The sequence below is a fragment of the Netta rufina genome, assembly GCF_964035555.1.
Source record: "Netta rufina genome assembly, chromosome: 27".
NCBI classification, from domain to species: domain Eukaryota; kingdom Metazoa; phylum Chordata; class Aves; order Anseriformes; family Anatidae; genus Netta; species Netta rufina.
The window spans coordinates 603,891-625,971 of record NC_140151.1 but is presented as its reverse complement, the minus strand read 5'-3'; the positions used below and the strand labels follow the sequence as shown (position 1 = coordinate 625,971).

Genomic DNA, 22,081 nt, shown 5'->3' with positions numbered 1-22,081 from the left:
CCCAAAGCTGTGCAGACTTAGTCACTATTTCATTTTATTCATGAGTGGCCCTAAAAAAACACTAGGATTGGTTTTCTATGCAAACATCTCATCTTTTATCTTTTGGTTTCCAGGTAAAGTTTTATTTCTACTTTGTTTTTTCCCAAGTAGAATTACAAGGAAGGAAAGGATAAACATTTTTGCCTTTGTCTGCACTTACTACTGAGGAATAATTAAGGATGTATGAATTACTTTTTGGAAAACAAAACAAAACAAAAACATTTACCTAACAGTATCTCCACAGACTCATGTTTCAAAAGGAAGAAGAAATGGTTACCTGAGTCCTCAAGCAAAAATAACAGAATGTACCAGATAGTTTTGATATATACCCTCAGGTAGTTTTGATATATACCCTCAGTCAGCCTGGCTTCTCAGTTTTGGCCTGAAATGCGTTAATTTCAGCTCTGAACCCTTAAAGATCTACCTGTTCCTTTTCCTCTTCAGGAGCAACTACCCTGAAGAGCATTGAATTCCTGTAAGAACAGGAGCCACCCCCTACCTTTCTTGCAGTGAAGCTGCATTTCAAATCAATTAAAGGTATCAGTCAAGAAGGAAAAACATTCAATGGATCAGGAAAGTCTCTCACCATGAACATTTTCATAGTAAATCTGTTCACTTGCCTGAAATTAAATTAGAAGATTATTAGCAATAAATAATACTTTGTGGGCATCTACACGTGCACCAGAAAGAAAGAGAAGATGGCAGTGAGGATGTCATGTTTGCAGTCTACAAGATGACATCTGCTTTCAGAAATACCAGTTTCATACAACAAGTTTCTCGCCTGTGGCTTTGACTGAATTACCTCAAGAACTTTCCGAAAGCATTAATTCAAACCAACCCTAAAAACACTGGTCAAGAGTAGTTTCCCACTACTCTATTTGGAAATCACATTCACCTTCCTAGTTGAGAAACGTCTTAAGTCCATCAATAAATATACTCCAGCATATCTAGATCAGCTACTCTAATTGCAAAGAAATCAACTGCAGAAATATATTCTTATGCTCCTATTTCCTGCTTTACCTATCTACAAGTGTATTCTACGCTGCAGAAAGACAAATGCTTCAGTGTGCCAAAATTAAAAAGTAGTCAGAAACTACCCTGAATATATTCAGTGTACCAATTTCCATCCTTTTATAAATTTAAGTTTGTTTTTATTTGTTTGTTTGTTTTTGCAATCATCTTGCTGAGTTTCTAAAGTAGAATTTGATTTTGAATTCCTAGTTACGTGCTAGCATCTCTGTCAGGTCACCTCAGTTTTTGAGGTGTGTTCAAATGCATTTTTTAGTAGACAGTTTTCCAATCCTCCAAAACACAAGTGTAGTGCAGAAAGGGGAGGGGGCTCCCCTAGCAGAGGTTTAGGCAAACTCCTGACCTTGTAAAATATATAGAAGACTAGAACAAGATATAAAAGAATAATTTTTGTACATCATTGTATACCCATAACAGTGAGCAGTTTAAAGTCATGGCCTCAAACCCCACCTAACTCTAAAAAGCCAACTATAACATTCACACAGCAGGACTCTAGACAGCCTTCAACCCTTCATGAGCATGGTTCCATGTGGGATTGTAATCCCAATTCCTCTGCACTAATCCTAAACTGCAGAAGCAGCTCCACACAAAGCTGGAGGCAAAAAGAAGGATAAGTAGTAGGGTCTGCAGCTCCCTTATCCCAGCTCCAACACTGAATGTGTACACTCAGCATACCTAATGCATAACAGGAAAATAGCCCCACTTACCTACCAGAGAATTATTAAACAACTTTTTTAAAAAAAAAAAAAAAAAAAAACATATCCTGAGAAGCACTCAGACAGAGTTTAAATGCATTATAACACACATTTTGTTACCCTTTCAAATCCTTCATGCATGTATGTGTCACCTCCTGGAAGGACTTTCTGAAGTTCTTCTAGACCCTGGCGTATCTGTTCCCTGAAATGAATGCAGATGCATTGTTACCTCAGAGATCAATTTTATGATACCCAGGTGAAGACATGCATAGCAGAACCAGGCAGAGAGAGGGGAAAAAAGAGTTAACCCAATGTTTACATAGGCCATGGTAATGTCTAGATAGATACCTTTCTAAGGATGTGGAAAATGGAGCAGATGTATTTTTTATGAGTATTCCCACAGCTTGGAGAAAGCATCACAACAGCAGCATCTCCTAGGTAAATATCCCTTATTTCTCCCCAAATAAATATTCCCTGTGCAACCCTGCTCAAACTTGTGATGCAGAAGTAGAACAGCTGACTTGCACCTGGCCCATACCTATACTCCCTGGCTTGACAATGCAAATTAATCAAACAGACACAAAAATGGCACAAAACCTAGAACAATCCTGGTAATCTCCAGTGTATTTGGACACTACAACCTTCAGCTCAGATCACGCTGACATGAAGACTGAAGCATTCCCCATTAGCTCATTATGACTCAGTGTATCTGCTCTAATCTTTTAGAAACCCCAGACACAGTGACAGATAAACTGCAGGCTAAATGGGGTGGGCCCTTGTCCATCCACTGAGTTGCAGAGACCAAACTCCAGAGGCCAAGTACATGCCAGAAGTCTCTAAAACCAAGATAAAATCCCTGCAATGTTATGGAGTGTATTTCTGAGCAAGCTTTGCTATCTTCACAGGGAATGGATAATGTCACTGCATGCAGGGTCACACTAACATTGCTTGAGAGCTAGAAGTCAGTTTTACCCCTGCATATTTTAACTAGTTCAGAAAATCCAGTTTAGAAAATCCAGTTTGTGTGCTTATCATGTACATAATCTCACACTTACAAGGCTGATTGAAGCAATGCATTAGCTATTATCCCATCCCAAGCAATACACATAGAAAGAAAAGAGCATGTGCTTTTGCGGTGGGTTGAATTATCAAACACTGAAGAGTTCATTTTGTCCCTGCAATATCCCAAGCCAAGTTAGACTGAGCTATCAGAGGTGGGCTAGTGGCAAGAATTTCCTCCATTCAGCAACCACCCTCGCACATACCAAGCCAAATTTGAATATAAAATCAAGAGCATTTCCTATGACCATATCTATTTTTCAATGTGAACACTGAACATTAAAATAGACAGCAAAGGTATTTAAAACACATAACCCAGCTTCTTTAGACGCACACTGTTTATCCAAAAGATGTATTAACCACTCTCAAATAATCTTCATGCCGATAGACCACGTGGAGGCATGGGGAAGATGGAAAAGATTTTGCCACTTCTCTACTAAGAAAGGAGTGGCATGAAGCCCACACCTTGTTTTTTAGTCCTCTGGTTAAAAAACAAACAAACAAGACAAATCAACAGTAGCTCTCCAGTCAGCTGGCTTTTGACTAATACCATATCAATATATATCCTGTTCCCAGTGAAGATTTCTAGGACAGCTGGAAATACAGTTCCACATGGGAAACACACATAGCAAGTCTCATAGCCCTGAGATCTCTGCAATAGGGTGTGCTCAGAGGGTGAGAGAAAGGGTGAGAGAGTAAAAGATGCAGGGAGCAGATTTTCTCCGGCACCAGCTTAAATATGGTTAATTGTTTTCACTCATTGTTGCAGTAGGCTGGCTGGCTTTAATGACATTTTTCAAGGTTGGTATGTGTGTAGACTGCTCTTTAGGAAAGTGGCCAATTTCCTATTAATTCCACTATAGTAGCTGCTCTGGTATGCAGTTTCATAGACATCCAATATGTAAAACACATGCTGACTTATACAATCTTCACATGTGCTACATATATCTTTGCTCCACGTGGCAATGAAGTTAACAGAGGAAGCAATAGCAATTAAAGGACCTTATCCAGCTCTTCTTGAAGTTAGTGGGGAAAAAAAAAAATAAAAAAATAAATCTTATAGATTTTACTTGGATTAACTTGAGGATCTACAAGGAGATGACAGGAACGTGCTTCGGAAACATGGCAACCAAACTGTAATGTCCAAAAATATTCACCCTTACAATCCAGCCTAAACACTCTGCTTGCATTCAGACATCTTAGAAACCATTCTCACCTTTACATCAAGAGTACAGGTGTAACATACAGCTTTCAAGTTTGTTTTTATGGGAAGGGAGTTTCACTTATTTGTTTGCAGAAGAAACTCCCTAAGGATGTTTCAAAGGCAACAAGACTCTGGTTTTCTGGCAACAGCCTGAAATTTGTGGAAGGTAGACTCTCAATCAAAGCAGTTAAAACCCCAATTGCTAACGGAAAGGCATTTATAGGCTAAACATCAGATAGCATCTTCTGTTTAAGAAGCCTTATTGCATTCTAGTAGAATGAGTGTTGTATGTGAAAATAGGCAGGTGATTTAATTAAACTGAGAAGCACAAAGATGTTACCACATTGCTGAAAGCAAATTGGAAAACAGAGAGCCAGGAATGTGGAGGAAACAGTAAAAGGACTCAAAATCTGCTGTGCACTTCTACACCTCTTACCTGTCTTCTGTTAACCTCATTAGAATTGTCCCTCTAGTAGAAAAAACGATGAAGGACATCCTCAGTTGAGGGCTGGAGAAGAAGAGACAAAAGTAAGTGATTTTGGTTGGTCCAGACCAGAGCTTACCATGTGTGTAATACCAAACACAAAAGGCTCTCTGATGGCTACCAAAATAATAATGAGACAGAACTGAGCAGCAAATGGTGCTTTGCCCTGGGAAGTGCTAGCTAGGGCAGACCATGAGGAATCCGCCTAAAAGATGTAAAAAGTACTTGTAGCATGATCTTACCGTTGCTGAGACAGAATGAAGGCTAATTAAACTTAAGATAATATATTCCACCCACTGGCCTGGGGGAATTTTCATTCAATCTCAAGGTATTCAGTGCCTGAAGGCTACGGTCTCAGACCTCTCCTTGCAGGTCTAAACTTCCCTACAGTAACCAAACATCTCAGAAACAATGAGGGTTCCCTCATCCACAAAGTATGATTTGGTCTATGGAAGTCAAGCAGAAGAAAGGGGTCTAATTAGCTTGTCTACTCCTCTTTCCTGCAGGACAAGAACTGGGGGAAATTTGTGAAAAATTCAAAAGCCATCAGTGATATGATCTGACAAAAGCATTAAGAACTCTCTACTAGGTGAGGTCCCCAGGTGGAAGTCAGCATGTGCTACTTGACAGCAACTGAGAGCATGTCTCCTGGCTTCTGGCACATGCCCCTCCTTATACAGTTATCTGCAAAACAGCCCTTCTTACCTTATGAACTTGCGGGCCAAATGTTCCACAAAATGATATATTTCATTCCAATGGTGCAGGACACTTCCTGATCTACAGAAATAATTATTACATGAGACATTAGTTTAATTGCTGCTATCATAGTTTTCCCAGCATAATGCTTTGTTACATGTTGCTTAGCTAGTCATTTATTTTTATTTATTTATTTAGGACACTCAGTGTCCTAATTCTTCCTTTAAAAAGATAATAAATTGTAAACTACATTTGTTATTTAACTTTGAAAAGCAAGAATAATTTATGTTTCATGTAAGTGTTTAAAACTACACTTTACTACAACATAAGGCAGTTATGTTAGACCTTTAGCACAGCCTTAAACAAATAAACCCTGTGTTAGCAGAGACCTGTCTCCTTGCACAGGCTATAAGATGAATTCCACCAACTCACTTGCCATACTGTTGTGCAAAGCTGTTAGCTCAAGTGTATTTTGGGAAGGAAATGCAGTTGAGGGAAAAGATTCCTAAACCTCTATAGCATTCCACTGTGCTAGAGACTATGAAAAGTAAAATACCTTTGGTCCACATCTTGGCAGTTCTGGCCCATTTCATCATAGCTCAGTTCAAGGCAAAACACAGACTAATTTTGCTCCCCAACAAAATAAGCCATGGATTTTGATAGTTATGAATTATTCTTCATATTGTGAGAACCAGAAAAAAATAAGGTTAACCAGAATCTTCCAGCAGTAAATGCACCTTCTGGCATAAACATTTCTGTGACCATTGGAATATTAATATTGGGAAAAAAAAATCCTTCCTAGAGATGGAAAATAAATGTGTCATCACTTTTTTTCTATTCATTGACTACAATTACAAATATTTATAGGGGAAAAAACATTCCAGTTTTAACAGAAAAGTCATTGATCTGCAGTCTGAGGAAGGAAATATGAACATCTGAGAAGATGTTTTTTCACTTCACAGAAAGAAATGGCATCTGACCTGACTCCATTCTACCTTAAATCTGAGAATCTAAATGAATAAGATTCAACCAAGTACTACGCACCTGGCACAGAAAACCCAGTCTTGCTGCAAATATCATTAGTTCACTTCCTAGAAGCACAGCAAGCATGCAAACCACATTGTGCAGGTTATGTAAATTTCGTTCCGTATTCTACCTGCACCTGGTTTTTATTTACAGCCATTCAGTAAAAACCTTCACCTTGGCCACTTGCTTCATGATACTTAAGTCACTATTTCTTTATATGACCCTGTATGTCCAAATGTTCCCAGTTAGGTGGGGACATGCAACCAGGACAGCAGCATATGCTCCATCTGGATAAAAAATTAACACCACTGGTTCTCTTTACACAAAGGACCTGATACCAATTGCACCTCTTTAAATAAAACCTTACTGAAATCCCTGTTTTTCTGTTTTTTTTTGTTTGTTTGTTTGTTTGTTTGTTTGTTTGTTTTCCTGATTTTAATGGACTGATTGCACAGCAGACTCAATCATACGAAAGTACTAATGGTTCTACATTTCTTGGCTCTTCAAAAAAGAGCTAGGATATCTTCTGCCACTCATCAAACTAGGACTTGAAATCATTATTATTATTATTATTCTCAATGTGCATGTGTATCAGAAAGGACCAAAGAAATACTATTAGCAGGGGTCTTACTAAACTAAACCACACAGACAGTGAGAAAATTGGCGTCTTATAGCAGATTAAGGGTGAGGTACATTAGGACTTGCCCTCAAACAAAAAACTGCTACGTCCAAATTATACTAAGCTATATACTGACAGAACAGAAATGCGCAAAGCTCAAATGCAGATGCAGATTCCTCTTGAATAGAATAACTCTGAGATCTTGAATATGATACATTCCAGTCCCATCAGTGCCAAATAGCCCAAATGTTATCTGAGATGGAGTCTGAAAAATAGGTATTTATTGTCTTTACATGGTAAGGCATAAAAGAAACACTCGAATCATAGAATATCCCAAGTTAGAAGGGACCCACAAGGATCACTGAGTCCAACTCCCGGCACCACACAGGTCTACCCAAAACTTCAGACCATATGACTAAGAGCACAGTCCAAACACTTCTTAAACTCTGACAGGCTTGGTGCCGTGACTACGTCCCTAGGGAGCCTGTTCCAGTGTGCGACCACACTCCCAGAGAAGAACCTCTTCCTGATGTCCAGCCTGTCACAGCCTGACACCATTCCCTCAGGTCCTATTGCTGGTCACTAAATAGAATAGAATGGCACCTGCCCCTCCACTCCCCCTTCATGAGGAAGCTGTAGGCCGTGATGAGGTCTCCCCTCAGCCTCCTCTTTTCCAGGCTGAACAGGCCAAGTGACCTCAACTGTTCCTCATACCTCTTCCAGAATCACAGAATCACAGAATTGTCTAGGTTGGAAGAGACCTCAAGATCATCGAGTCCCCTTCACCATCTTAGTAGCCCTTCTCTGGACACTCCCCAACAGTTTCATGTCCTTTTTGTACTGTGGTGCCCAGAACTGCACACAGTACTCGAGATGAGGCCACACCAGCGCAGAGTAGAGTGGGACAATCACTTTCCTCGACCAACTAGCAATGCCGTGCTTGATGCACCCCAGGATACAGCTGGCCCTCCTGACTGCCAGGAAACACTGTTGGCTCATGTTCAGCTTGATATCTGCCAGAAACCCCAGATCCTTCTCTGTGGGGTTGCTCTCCAGTGTCTCATTGCCCAGTCTGCACATGCAGCCAGGGTTGCCCCATCCCAGGTCCAGAACCCGGCACTTGCTCTTGACATCAGAGCAATGGTTGCATCAGCCTCCAGAAGATATTACAGCCAAGGCTATGTTAACCATAAACCAATTACTACCTCCTTCATTGAAATGTATGGTATTTTAGACCACGTACAACCCTCTAAAAAAAGTATGTTCATCTTCTGAACTGTCTGGTAACACACATCTGAAGGCAGGACAGTTTCACAAGCATACACTAATCAACCTTTTCCTCAAACAGATACAAAGACTATACTATACTTCATGTTAAAGGAAAGCTTAGCTATCAGTCTCCACCAACACAAGTTCTATCCAGCCCTCACTCGCAACAGGATACTGCCCTAAAAAGCAGCACTAGCCTAGAAGTGTGAATATTCCTCCCACTTTATTACAAATCACTGAACAAAAGTTGATTGTCACTTAAAATTACTATTACAGCAAGGCAGCTGAGAATGATATCCAGCCACAGAGCACATATGGTATGTAGGTCGCCATGTAAAAATGCTTGTCATTTTCCATGGCTCTGAAGTCATGCATTTTTTGAGAACAGCATTTGCCAGAACGAAGCTTAAAAACCAATTGCTCAGTTCAGTGATGTGCCAGTCAACAGCGTATCCTGTTTAAGTGTCTGCATTTGCAACTTCATTCTGCTGGTCTTAAATGGCCTGGCATAATTTTCAACTTAGTGGTGCTTTTTAATTCTCCATACAAGCATGGATTCAGCTCTTTCTGCACCTCCTCCACTTCATCCTTGCTTTGCTCTCCCACAAGCATTCCCATACTTATGCCCTCTGGAAGAAAACTTCAAGCACTTAAAGCTCCATCTCTTCTTAAATGAAGCCTTCCCACTCATCTAATAATGCCAAGGAGAAACAACCTGAAGCTCCAGAGTGAATATTTCTTGCTGGAGAAAAGTCCATGTAGTGGGTTTACATGGCAAGGTTTTGGCAGTGGAGGGCTGCAAGTGTTGGCTTCTGTGAGAAAAATCCAGCAGCTGCCCCATTTTAGATAAGGCCCAGTTTCAGCTGGCTTCACCACTGCCCAGGGCTGAGCCAATAAGGCATGTTGGTTGTACCTGTGTGAGAGGATACTTAAGAAAGGGGGAAAAGAAAAACCTGCTACACAACAGCAGCTGGGACAGGGAGGAGTGAGAAAGCTCTCTGCAAACACCAAGGTCCGTGCAGAAGGAGGGCAGGAGGTGCTCCAGGTGCCAGAGCTGAAGTTCCTCCATGGCCTATGGAGAGGCCCCTTGTGGAGCAGGCTGACAACCTGCAGCCCATGGTGTACCATGGCAGAGCAGGCAGCTGTGGTGCACTACAGTATGGTGTAAATGTGGTACAGCACATTTCCATGCTACAGCCCATGGAGGAGCCCATGGCAGAGCAGGTGGATCTGACCTGAAGGAGGCTGCGGCCTGTAGAGAACCCCCACTAGAGCAGACTCCGGGCTGGAGCTGCAGTCCACGGATAGGAGACCATGCAGGAGCAGGTAACATGGTGGGGCACTGCAGCCTGTGGGGTCCCATGTTGGAGCACTTTGATCCTGACAGATGGACCCTGTGGTACAGACCCATAATTGGAGCAGGTCTTGAAGAGCTGTTGCCTGTGGGAAGCTCATGCAGGATCAGTTCAGGAAGGACTCTCTCCCATGGGAGGGACCCCAGTTTGGAGCAGGGGAAGAGAGTGACCGTGAAGGAGCGGCAGAGAAGAAGTGCTGTAGACTGACTGCAACCCCCACCCCCAATTCCCCTGCAACACTTGAGGAGAGGAGGTGGAAGAGGGTGGATGGGGGGAAGGTGTTTTTAGTTTTTGTTTCTCAGTTCTCTAGCTTGTTATTAATAGGTAGTAAATTTTTCTAATTTCCTTATGCCGTGTGTGTTTTGCATTGTATTGTGTGTATATATATATATATATACACATATATATATATCGTATTGTGTTTGTGTTATATGATATGTATATCATGTTCATATGTATATCGTATTGTGTATCGTATTACATATATATATATCGTATCGTATAACATCACAATAGTTATTGAGTGATCCTAATCTCAACCCTTGAGCCCTTTCCATAGTATTTTCTCTCCCTTTCTCTTCGAGGAGGGGTAGTGAGAGAGTGGTTGTGGTGGAGCTCAGCTGCCCAGCTGGGTAAAACCACCACAGTTCAACAAGTGGAAATTAAGAATAAGTAAATTATGCCTTTAACAGGCGAATGATACCTTCTGTGGTCAACTGTGCTGGCATTTTGTACATCTAAACTGAATCCAAGGCAGAGACCAACCACATGGCTTAGTGTTTGCAGGGGCAGAGAGCCGCACCCTGGCCCAGCTCAGCCCTCCAGCAGGTGCTTTTCACCTATTCACTGAAACATTATGCTTCACAACCCTAAGCTGTAGCAACTCAAACCTTCCTAGTTTGTCTTTCTTGCACTTTTTACACTCATTATTTCCATTTCTCCCATTGCACCTTCTCAGAATACTCACAGTGCTATTTTTAATTCACAAACTAGACAAAAACATAATCAAGCCCGCAAACTCTTAAACAAAGACTTCACACCAGTTATGTGTGCTCCAGATGACAGAGGTATATACAGGCACCTGATTCAGAGACTGGTGTTGGACCAACTTCAAGAAATCTCATAGCTGACAGAGGTGGCATTGACCTGTGAAGTTTTGCAGCAACATTTTATTGAGCTCTTAAAAAAATAACACAGATGAAAAGTGTTCTCTGTCTTTCCAAATACTTCAGGAGAAATTCTGAGAAGACCAGATAGCACATAGATAGATGTTAGTGAGGTGATGCAATTCTTTGAGGAAACACTAATATCTTGTGCTGAACATCACGAGACAGCTCACTAAAACTATTGTCAAACATTTGAGATTACAGAGTTTATAGAGGCCCAGTTTAGAGCAGGATAAACCTCTAAGCCCTAACACAGTACAAGAACAGAATATTCTTCTCTACCTGATTGGCCTGGGATACCTGACTAACAACTAATAAAAAACTAAACATGGATTGAACTTAGATCAAAGTGCAGAGTGCTGCAGGCACACTCAGCTCTCATTATAAGACAGTTCCCACCCACCACTTGTGACAATGAATAGTTTACCTTGGATTTACTACTGACTAAAAACATATACACAGGTCTTGATGGGCAATGATTTCACATGCTAAATTAGCTGGTTGCAATCAGTGTGACTACAACAGACACAGAAGAGAATTACACTCCTTCAGGCAACAAGTAAAAAGACACAAGAATGTGCAAATTTCCCCACACCACCTTGCCAACTTCCCTCAGCCCTCACACAAAACAAAGAAGATTTATGCTTCTATATCCTCACAGGCCCATGCCATCCATACAGAATGTTTACATTGCTCTGGATCCAGGCCTGTGACTCCAGAAGCACAGATTCACTGACTATGTTTAGAATCATAGAATCACAGAATGGAGGGACACCTTCTACTAGTTTAGGTTGCTCAAAGCACTATCCAACCTGGCCTTGAGAACATCCAAGGATGGGGCATCCACAACTTCTCTGGGCAACCTGTTCCAGTGCCTCACTACCATCTGAGTGAAGAATTTCTAGCTTATTTCTAATCTAAACCTATCCTCTTTTAGTTCAAAACCATTCCGTCGTGTCCTATCACCACGCTCCCTGAGCAAGAGTCACTCCCCAGCTTTCCTGTAGACACCTTTAGGTATTGGAAGGCCACTATAAGGTCTCCCCAGAGCCTTCTCTTCTTTAGGCTGAAAAAGCCCAACTCTCACAGTCTGTCTTCATAGGCGAGGTGCTCCAGCCCTCTGATCATCCTCGGAGCCCTCCTCTGGACCTGTTCCAACAGGTCCATGTCCTTCTTATGTTGGGGATCCCAGGACTGAACATAGTACTCCACGTGGGGTCTAACAACTAGTTAAAAATAGATCAGCTATGTGGCTGAATAATGAGGGGATCACAGGAAACAGGTTGGATTATTTACTTCTTTTTGCCAAGGATCCTTTAAAGCCAAATTTTCTTTCACACACATACAGTTCCTTGCATGTTTTCCACACATGGGTATAAAATCCTTCCTATGTTCACACACAACAGTCAAGAACACAGGAAATAATGATTTTCACTTACAGCAAATACAGCAAAAGATTACTGAGAAGTTTTACCCATTATTATTCCTTCCTTCCTATCCACAAATCAATTAAACTGGGGGCTGCCTCCATCTGATCTTCAGACTGCGCTTGTATGGAGTGATTAAATACTAGAGCACTAGATACCATGAGAGTTAGGTCAGTGGGTAGTAGTCTTCAGTAGTCAAATGGATGGTATTTTTAGAATATCTGAACAATATCAGCAAAAAGAAATGTTTTTTTTATGCTTGTGATCATCATCACGTTCAGCCTGGAGAAGTGAAGGCCGATAATGATAGGACAATGGGGAATGGTCTTAAACTAAAAGAGCATAGATTTAGATTAGACATTAGGAGGAAATTCTTCACTGTAAAGGCACTGGGACAGGTTGCCAAGAGAAGTTGTAGATGCCCCATCCCTGGAGGTGTTCAAGGCTGGGCTGGATGGGACCTTGGGTTGGCATCCCTGTCTGTGGAAGGGGAGTTGGAGTTAGATGATCTTTAAGGTCCCTTACAACTAAAGCCATTCTATAATTCTATGATCATCTCATTGATTCCTCATTCTTCCGTCTTAATTAAGACTCTATCTTATCTCACATCCAGGTGCTCTTTGGCACTATCTTCTGCCATTTGTTTCCCTATCATTTATTGTATACGAGTCTCAGTGCTGCAGTTAAAGCAAGCAGAAACACAAAAGGATATGCCACCTAGGACCTGATTTACTTGGCAAGGAGGTGGCCCAACGTGAACCACAGTCCTCAAGAGTGTCATTGCCACACTTTTGGAAAGTAATTCTTCTAGCCTTAGGTCCAAGGGTCAGAGTGTGACAGGCCTTCTCTATTGCTACCTAAACCATGAGCATTGCTCTCAGAAGTAATGAAAGGCATGCAAGTGCATGCACAGAGATTAAGGATGCTTTTATAAACCAGCAAGCCCACCTGCTATCTTATGAGCTTTTGTTCTGTTCATTATATGCACATCAAGTCTGTGTACCATAGCAGGATTATTTCTGAATGACTGAATGCTGGATTTTTTTCCCTTTCTTAACAATGAGAAGTGGCAGATTTGTTTCAGGTCCTCTGAGCTTACCAACTGCAGAGAGTCATGTCTCCAGCTGTATGCTGACAGCCGGAAAAAGCCTGGTTTCCCTTCAACAGTTTGCACAGCATAGTTGCAGGAGTCTGCTGAAGAGAATGCTTCAGGGAGAAAGAGCATCACTTCATGAGAACAGCCTGTAACACCTGCTTCTTCCTCAGTGCATTATGTGCTCACTTTGAATGGCCTTCATGTGGCCAGCATTTTGCTTCAAGAACCAGCACTGTGACAGGGACTATGTGCAGCTGGAACTTGTGCGAGCAGCACACACATACAGGGTGCTAAATGGACTTAAGTAGTCAGTCCAGCCAGGCCATGAAGCAAAGGGTCAGCAGGTGGCTCTAGAACCAGTAAATTCCAGGGCTGTGTTTATTCTTTTTCTATTGCTCCTCTGATCCCAGAAAGTAAGTTGCTTAATATTTTAATGATTTCCTTCCACCATTGAAATTAGTATTTCATATTTCAGAATGTAAATCTCACCTGCTTTGGTATCCTTTATCACCAGTACTTTAATTATTTTTTGAGCAATGGCAAATAAAATCAGTAATATGAGCCCTGAATCTATTATTATAATTTCATAGTTTACCTCAAGGTCTCTATAGGCATTCAGGACCACTGCAGCGTTTTTGTAGACATTCTCTAAACCCAGTAGAAAAGTAGAAAACCCTGGCTGAATAAGACCCAAATTTTATACAACTTGAGCTTAGCATCTGAAGAATGAAAGAAAGTCTTAAAGATAAAGGATACGGGATAATCTATTCTCCCACCATCTGCAGACTCCTCCAAATTCCACCAGAGACCATCTAATTTTTTAAATCAATGAACTTTGCATCAGACCCTCTTCAGTTCTGCACCAGAAAACAAACAAACAAACAAAAAAAAAAACACAAAAAAACACCACCAACAAAAAACAATACACTACAGAAATAGGAAACCTACATCTGTTAAAGTAGGAGGTTTTTGGATACCTTGATATATACACTGAGGTAGCTTGCATACTTTAAAGTTTGTGCCAAGCTTCATATTTCCACCCAAACTTTCCTTGAGCAAGCCTAGAAAGTCATGTCTTTTAGTAAGAGGACAGGAGCTTGAAATAAGTGGTTGTTAAAATCATATCCATCAGATTTGATAAAACCTTTGGTTCTGCTTCAGCTTTCAGGGAAACTCAGTTTGCAAAAGCTATCTGCATTACAAATCATGCTTTGTTTTTCAAATATAGCAATAGAGGTATTTCAGCTAAGAAGAGACCAGCCAAAGCAACAAAACGCAACACAGGGCAATCTTTCCACCCAATGAAGTGGAAAATAAAAATAAAAAATGAAAAAAATATATTTCCCCTGAAGTATTCGGATAACTGGCACAATAAAATATCCAGTGTACTTGTCTCAGTCTTACATTTTACCCAGTATTTTGTAATAAAGTGTTATGTAATTCCAAGTCATTTATACAAATGGAATGTGGCTGCTACTGCAAAACGCTCAAGAGGATCAGACAGAAAGCTTCATCTGCAAGCACTTTTGGCAACTTGAAATACTTTCCTGTCTCTGAAATTTGTGGTTATAAATGTTAGTTCTATGCCTCTGGCACGTATATATTCAAATATTTCCAAACTTGTGGTTCAAAATAACTATTCTTAATTAAGAAAGTTAGGAGAATCTTTTTAGCTGTACTTTTTACACTTAAAAAAAAAAAAAAAGAAAAGAAAAGAAAAAAAAAGTAAAAAAAAAAAAGGTTGTATTGCTTCAATTCAAAGCATTCCAAAGTTCAGCATGTATTTATTTCATATTGCTCAGACTAAAATTTGAAGTCCTCTAAACAGACAAATTTACTAGTACCAGATCAGAATTAGTGATAAAAAAGTGAGTAGGCAGATATCTTCAGTATAAAGAGTTAAGCAGTCAAAATATGCATTTGATTAACAGGAAACAAAGAAAATGTGACTCAGCCAGGAGCCAGGAGAAAAATAAAGTTCTCTTTTGAATAAGACACTCTAGCTGTTTTCCATCACAATGGCCAAAATCAGACCCTTTTTAAGGCAGTAGCCAACCTCTCAGAGCCTGGTCTTTACTTGCTTTGCTGCACAAAAATTCGTTCTGAGACAACGAGAAGAAGGAGACCTCCAGGCAGGCGAGCATTTTCTCCATGTTTTCAGCTACAAAATTAATGCCTGCAATAACACCCCAGCTCTGCTTTTATGAGTGCCTCAACTTTCACAGTTCATCGGGAAATTGGTGTGACCAAGGTTCTGCTCTTGTCCCAACCATTCTTTTAAGAAACTACAGGGTCAAGTACAAAATAAAGCTTTTGTATCAGCCACAACAAAACTTCTAAAAATCTGATTTACAAAGCACAATTGCATTTAATACTAGATCTACCAAAGTTACCACAACAACAACAATGACAAAGTAGTAAGGAGTTTCGAAGGTCCCCTGGGGACACGGTGACTTCTACAAAACCAAAATCTGAAGAAAACCTCCTCTGTATCAGTATATGATATTCCAGTTCATGCCAGAATAAAAATAAAAATCTTTCAAATAGAAGAGTAGAACCGACTTACTTGTCTAGAATGAAATACAAATCAAATCCTCCATAACAGGCGGGACCACCATTCTCTCTCTTTCCACCTTGTCCATCACAGGCTATCATAAAAGTTGCTAAGAAGAGCCATTTGAAGTAAAATCTGAAGATGGTTTGCTTTGCAATAGCCATTATATCCAGAGAGGACGAGAAAAAGAAATGTCTTCTTCCACAGCTCCTTTATTTCACAGGCTTCTCCGCAAAAGCCATTCAATAACCTTTAAGTATATATGCAGGTATTTTACTCCTTAAAACTCCACTTGAAACAGTTGCCCTCAGGAATTGCAAGACTTTCCCCCTTGTTTCCCTTGCACCTCTGTTTCTTGGTTTCAGATTTCAAGATGCACAATACTGTATTTAATTTTTTTTTTTTTTTTTTTTAAAGGGACTTGACCCTTAGTCTCCCTTGCAGCTCTCTGAAAGCAGCACCATTGTTTTCTAACAGGAGCAACAGCTGCCTAACAGATCTTGCTTTATCACAGACTTCAGAAAAGACAGGGAGGGTTTCAATCCCCCCCGCCCCTCCCGTCCCCCTCTCCCCTCCGTGATTATTGTTATTATTAAGGATGGTTTTATTTTTTCTTGCCAAATAAAAGCTCAGATAATGCCACCTTGTGGTGAAAAAGCAAGATAACCGGAGTCTCTGGATGTAAAGCGTATCGTTTGTGCACCGAGCATACAAAGCACATGCTACAGTGGCTTTGAGTATGAACATACAAGCAGCTTTCTTAGAGCAGGCATGCAGCACTATGCAGAGGTATCTTCATTTCCCTCATTGGCTATATCTGAGTTTGAAGCTTAAAGGCTTAAAAACTTGGAGAAGCTTAGTAAAAATTGAAGTGAGAAGGTACAACGAGTTTCATCCTTTCTGTTTTTTCAGTCTTGAGAAGTAACAAGAAGTGCCTCTGCCTATGATCTTACTTCCTGCTTGCTTAGCAAGCTTACTTCAGCCACCAGGGTCTAAATCCCCCCTCCTCCTGCAGACCTTGCCAGGAAACAGCTTCAGCTGAACTCACATTTTCAGTCTTCTACAAACAGTACCACAAGCTCCAAAATGCAAGCAAGTCAACTCAAAGATAAGACTATTCCCAAGACAGAGCAACCCCCAATGGAGATAAGAAATAAATCAGAAATCCGAGGAATGGGAGCATTCATCCTTCCCTCTCAAATCCTCTCATGAGAAGAGGATTTTTTTTATTTGTTATATTTATAATAATATATATTATATATTTTTATTCCTTTTTATTTGTTTCTGACTGACTCTGAGATGAACAAATACTTAACAATTTAAAATAGAATAAAAATACTGTACTCAGTAAAATAATTCTAGCCTGAAGCTAGCAGAAGGAAAGAAGGTTGATGGTGGAGGAGATTGGGTACCCCATGCAGCCATAGGTTCAAGATGACAGAAGGTCCAGCAGAGCTTAGGAGCAAGCCATCAAGTGAGTCATCAGATGAGGCACAGAACACTGAGATGGAGCAAGTTGCTGACAAAGTGAAATGATGTGCTTTCTGCTTTGTCACTGATGTTCTTCAGGGCTAGTCCTCTTCATGTGTCTGTCTTAAGAAAGTGTCTTTTTGTTTATGAAATGGATAACAGCAGCAAAATTATTGAGACACTATGAGAAAAGCATTTTCATAGTAGGAAGCCCAAGTGAAAGCCAGGAGGGCTGTTGGAATTTCTGCCCCTCCTTCACTAAAAATGCGAGGAACAAAAAAGAAGACCATAGCTTTGTGTGAAAGACCTGTTGGTTCTTGGAGAGATAGTGTGTTGTGTTCTTTGTGTGAAAGAAGATTACAAGCAAGGTGTTTCAATTGCATGTAGCAGTTCAGTGGTTCATTAAGCTCCAGCTCATGCCTTTGGTTTGTGATTCAAACTTGCAAATGAAAACGATGGGGGAAGTGGCATCAGCAGGTGTTTGTTTGTTTGTTTGTTTGTTTGTTTTATGATCCACTCCCCTATATGTATCAGTGGAGCCTTTTCTGAAACAGTGTGGAAGCTTTTTCTGTCAGTGGTAATAGCAGCACTGCTGAGAGATGAGACATCACACATGGCAGCACTGTATGGGTTTTGGAGCACCTGTGCCTTTTTTGGAGAGGTAGCAGGTTGAGGTAGTGAGCTTGTTTTGCTTCCCTTCAGATCACCAGTATCTGACTTATATGGTGGACAATGGCTTCTGTCAAGATCTCAAAATCATGTTCCTCATGGCAATTTAGGAAGGTGTTAGAGCAGTATGCATGGATAAAGGAGACCTAAAGAGTTGCCAACTCTGATACTATTATCACAAATTTATCTTCACTTTACAGGAGTTACTTCCCTGTCTTCAGTGTAGATAAGTACTTAAATTCACTCAATGTATGCATGGATGGTGCAAATCAGCATAACTGTACTAGAATCAGCAGAGCTACGCTGTCTGATGTTGTGTAGGACAAGGGTCTGCTCTGGGTAATGAGTGGTGTGCCTTTACATTTAAATTGTACATCCTATAATACATAATTCAAGGCTGACACCCAGTGGCCAAGAAGGTTTTTCTTCCTTGGATTGCTCTAACTTTTCAAGAGAATCAAGAACTCCCTTCTGTCTTGCTTTTTTTCTGACTTAGTCGTGCTTTAATTTTGTCTCTGCTGCAACATGTAATGCTGTAACATGTAAATACATTATTATTACGGAGATTAGTATTCTTCCCATTGCCTTTCTAAGAAAATCTGCTAACTCTTTGCATCTATATGTAACATCTCACCTTCCTGAACAGTAATATCAGGCTTAACAGATAAATATATTGTTTGTGATGTATTAAAATTAAACATCACAGGAGAAAATGTGGTGTAGGATATAATTCTGCCATAATCAAAGAAGACCATGCAGTTTCTTTCCAAATTTTATTTCTACCTAAAACAGCCTAGCAATAGGGGTTACAGTAAAGCAATCTGCTGTCCCCTTTGTTTGGTGTTATGTGTTTTCGTAGAATCATTAAGGATGGAAAAGACCTCCAAGATCATGTGGTCCAACCATCCCTTTACCACCAGTGTCACACCCACTAAGCCATGTCCTACATCCAACCTTTCCTTAAACACCCCCAGAGACGGTGACTCCATCACCTCTCTTAGCAACCCATTCCAATGCCTAACCTCTCTTTCTGAGAAGAATTTTTTCCCTAATTTCTAGCCTGAACATCCCCTGGCACAACTTGAGGCCAAGGCTATGCAGTTCTCAGCAGCCTTGCTTCCTCTACTCAGCATTGTACATATATTCCAAGTACTTTGTCATTGCTAGAGAATCCTTGCAGTACTTCTGCAGCTGCTTCTTGCACTCATTTACAGTTAGACATGATTCAGTGTAGTCCACTCAAAGGGACATCTATTATGGTGTCTCTTTCTGTGTAGTCAAATTTAAACAAATATAATCAGCCCAAGTCCCGCTGATTCTGGGCTTGGGTCAAATGTTGAGGAAATCTCTACAGCCTTCTGTTTTTTCGCATTTCTGAAAATCAGGTGGCTGAATTTGACCTCCCTTCTCAAACCGAATAACTGTTATATGAACCTGAGGCTGAAATTTGTAAATGCTCTAATGTCCAAACCACAACGTGGGATTCTCAGTCCCCCCGTGTCTTACAAGAATGCAAACTCAGTATTCTCCTTATAAGTCTGTCAAATTTGATCATAGAATTAGATAGCATTAATTCTCCCTGGGAAGACATTAAAGTGCAAGTACCCTGAAACAATTAAGTCTAAATAAGGTACTAACGACAATCTAGAAACACGTGACTAACTTTGATTTGAGCAAGTAAATACACAAACAACAGTGATGAAGCACTGTTCATTTAAATCAATATTAGTTTTATCTGCAGATTGGTTTCCTCTGGTTTTAAGGCAAAAGGATAAGCACACATGCCCAGTAGGAGGGAGCAAAGCTGCACAGAATGAATGATTCAAATTTACTGAATACATTTCATATAATGGGATTTAAAAAGTCCTACTGCATTGCTTGATTTGCAGTCTGATGTACTCTTTTCAAAGTGCTGTAAACATGGAGAATATGACCATCCTGCTAAGAACTGTTGCTTCAGATATATTCTCACATACTTCAGAACTGTACATTTTTGCAGTATATATTTTTGCAGATCTGTCTTTGGCAGAGTGACCATGAAATGGTAGAGTTCTCTATTCTTGGTGAAGTCAGGAGGGAGGTCAGTAAAAGCACTACCTTTTACTTCCATAGGGCAAACTTTGAATTGTTCCAGACGCTGGTAGGGAGGATCCCTTGGGAGTCAGTCCTGAAGGCCAGAGGTGTCCAGAAAGGCTGGACACTCCTCGAGAAGGAAGTCTTCAAGGTGCAGGAACACGCTGTCCCTGTGTGCAATAAGATGAGCCGTTGGGGAAGAAGACTGCTGCGGCTGAACAGGTAACTTTTGCTGAGTGTCTGAGAGAAAAAGAGAGTTTATGTCTGGTGGGAAGAAGGGACAGGCAACTCAGGGAGAGTACAAGGAAGTTGCCAGCATATGCAGAGAGAAAATCAGAAAGGCTAAAGCCCAACATGAGCTCAACTTCACCACAATGGTAAAGGGTAACAAAAAATGTTTTACAAATATATTAATGATAAGAAGACGATCAAGGAGAATCTTCATCCTTTACTGGTTGCAGGGGGGAACATGACTAGGATAGGGATATGACAGGATAAGGAAAAAGCTGAGGTTCTTAATCCCTTCTTTACATCTGTCTTTACTAGTCAGACTGCTTATCCTCAGGGTACTCAGCCTCATGAACTGCAAGTCTGGGACGGGGAGCAGAAGAAACCCCCTACAGTTCAGGTGGAAACAGTTAGAAACCTGCTGCTCCACCTGGACTGTCACAAGTCCATGGGGCCAGAAGGGATCCACCCGAGGGTGCTGAGGGAGTTGGAGGATGTGATTGCTGGGTCACTTTCCATCAGTGGTCATGGTCATCTGGAGAGGTCCCAGATGACTGGAGATTTGCTAATGTGATGCCCATCTATGAGAAGGGTCATAAGGAGGACCTGGGGAACTACAGGCCTGTCAACCTGACCTTAGTGTCAGGAAAGGTTATGAAACAGGTCATCTTGAATGAAATCATGCAGCATATGCGGGACTACCTGGGGATCAGGCCCAGTCAGCATGGGTTCATGAAAGGCAAATCCTGCCTGACCAACATCATCTCCTGCTATGACCGGGTGACCTTCCTGGTAGATGAAGGAAAGCCTGTTGACGTAGTCTACCTAGACTTCAGCAAGGCCTTTGACACGATCACCCATAGTATTCTTCTGGAGAAACTGGCAGCCCACAGCTTGGACGGGTACACTCTTTGCTGGGTTAAAAACTGGCCGGATGGCCAGGCCCAGGGAGTGGTGGTGAATTGAGTGAAATCCAGCTGGTGACAGTAAGGCCCTGCAGAGGGACCTGGACAGGATGGATCGATGGGCAGAGGCCAATGGGATGAGGTTCAACATGGCTAAGTGCCAGGTCCTGCACTTTGGCCACAACAACCCCAAGCAGCGCTACAGGCTTGGGGCAGAGTGGCTGGAAAGCTGTGCAGAGGAAAAAGCTCTGGGTGTGTTGATCAATGCTCACCTGCACATGAGCCAGCAGTGTGCCCAGGTGGCCAAGAAGGCCCATGGCATCCTGGCTTGTATCAGGAATAGTGCAGCCAGCAGGACCAGGGAGGTGATTGTCCCCCTGTACTCTGCTGTGGTGAGACCTCACCTCGAGTGCGGTGTTCAGCTTTGGGCCCTGTAGTGGGTTTACGTGGCAAGGTTTTGGTAGCGGGGGGCCATAGGGGTGGTTTCTGTGAGAAAGATCTAGAAGCTGCCCCATGTTTGGGAAGGGCCCCATTGTTTTCCAGAGCTGAGCCAATAAGCGATGTTGTTTTGCGCCTCTGTGAGAGCATATTTAAGACAGGGAAAAAACGCTGCGCCACACAGCAGCCGGGAGAGTGAAGGGAGTGAGAAACAGCCTTGCAGGTGCCAAGGTCAGTGTAAGAAGGAGGGGGAGAGGTGCTCCAGGTGCCGGAGCAGAAGTCCCCTGCGGCCTGTGGTGAGGACCATGGTGAAGCAGGATGTCCCCCTGCAGCCCATGGAGTGCCACGGTGGAGCAGGGTTCCACGGTGCAGTCCGTGGAGGAGACCACGGTGGAGCAGGTGGCCCTGCACCGACGGAGGCTGCCGCCTGTGGAAGACCCCTGCCGGAGCAGATTCCAGGCTGGACCTGTGGCCCGTGGAGAGGAGCCCACGCAGGAGCAGGTGACCTGGCAGGAGCTGCTGCCCGTAGGGGAGCCAGGGTGGAGCAGTTTTCTCCTGAGGGATGGACCCCATGGTACGG

General features: G+C 41.7%; 1 protein-coding gene across 1 annotated transcript in view; it reads right to left on the bottom strand.

Annotated features, from left to right (window-relative positions):
- The window catches only part of ANTXR1 (ANTXR cell adhesion molecule 1), a gene marked incomplete at both ends in the record, with an annotated part of 115,725 nt that extends 99,843 nt beyond the window's left edge, over positions 1-15,882 (bottom strand). Inside the window, 5 exons of the mRNA XM_084302226.1 lie at positions 626-659; positions 1,884-1,965; positions 4,463-4,534; positions 5,216-5,287; positions 15,731-15,882. Coding sequence (XP_084158352.1) covers positions 626-659; positions 1,884-1,965; positions 4,463-4,534; positions 5,216-5,287; positions 15,731-15,882 — 412 coding nt within the window. The remainder of the gene's footprint in view (positions 1-625; positions 660-1,883; positions 1,966-4,462; positions 4,535-5,215; positions 5,288-15,730) is intronic.
- Positions 15,883-22,081: the final 6,199 nt, after the last annotated feature.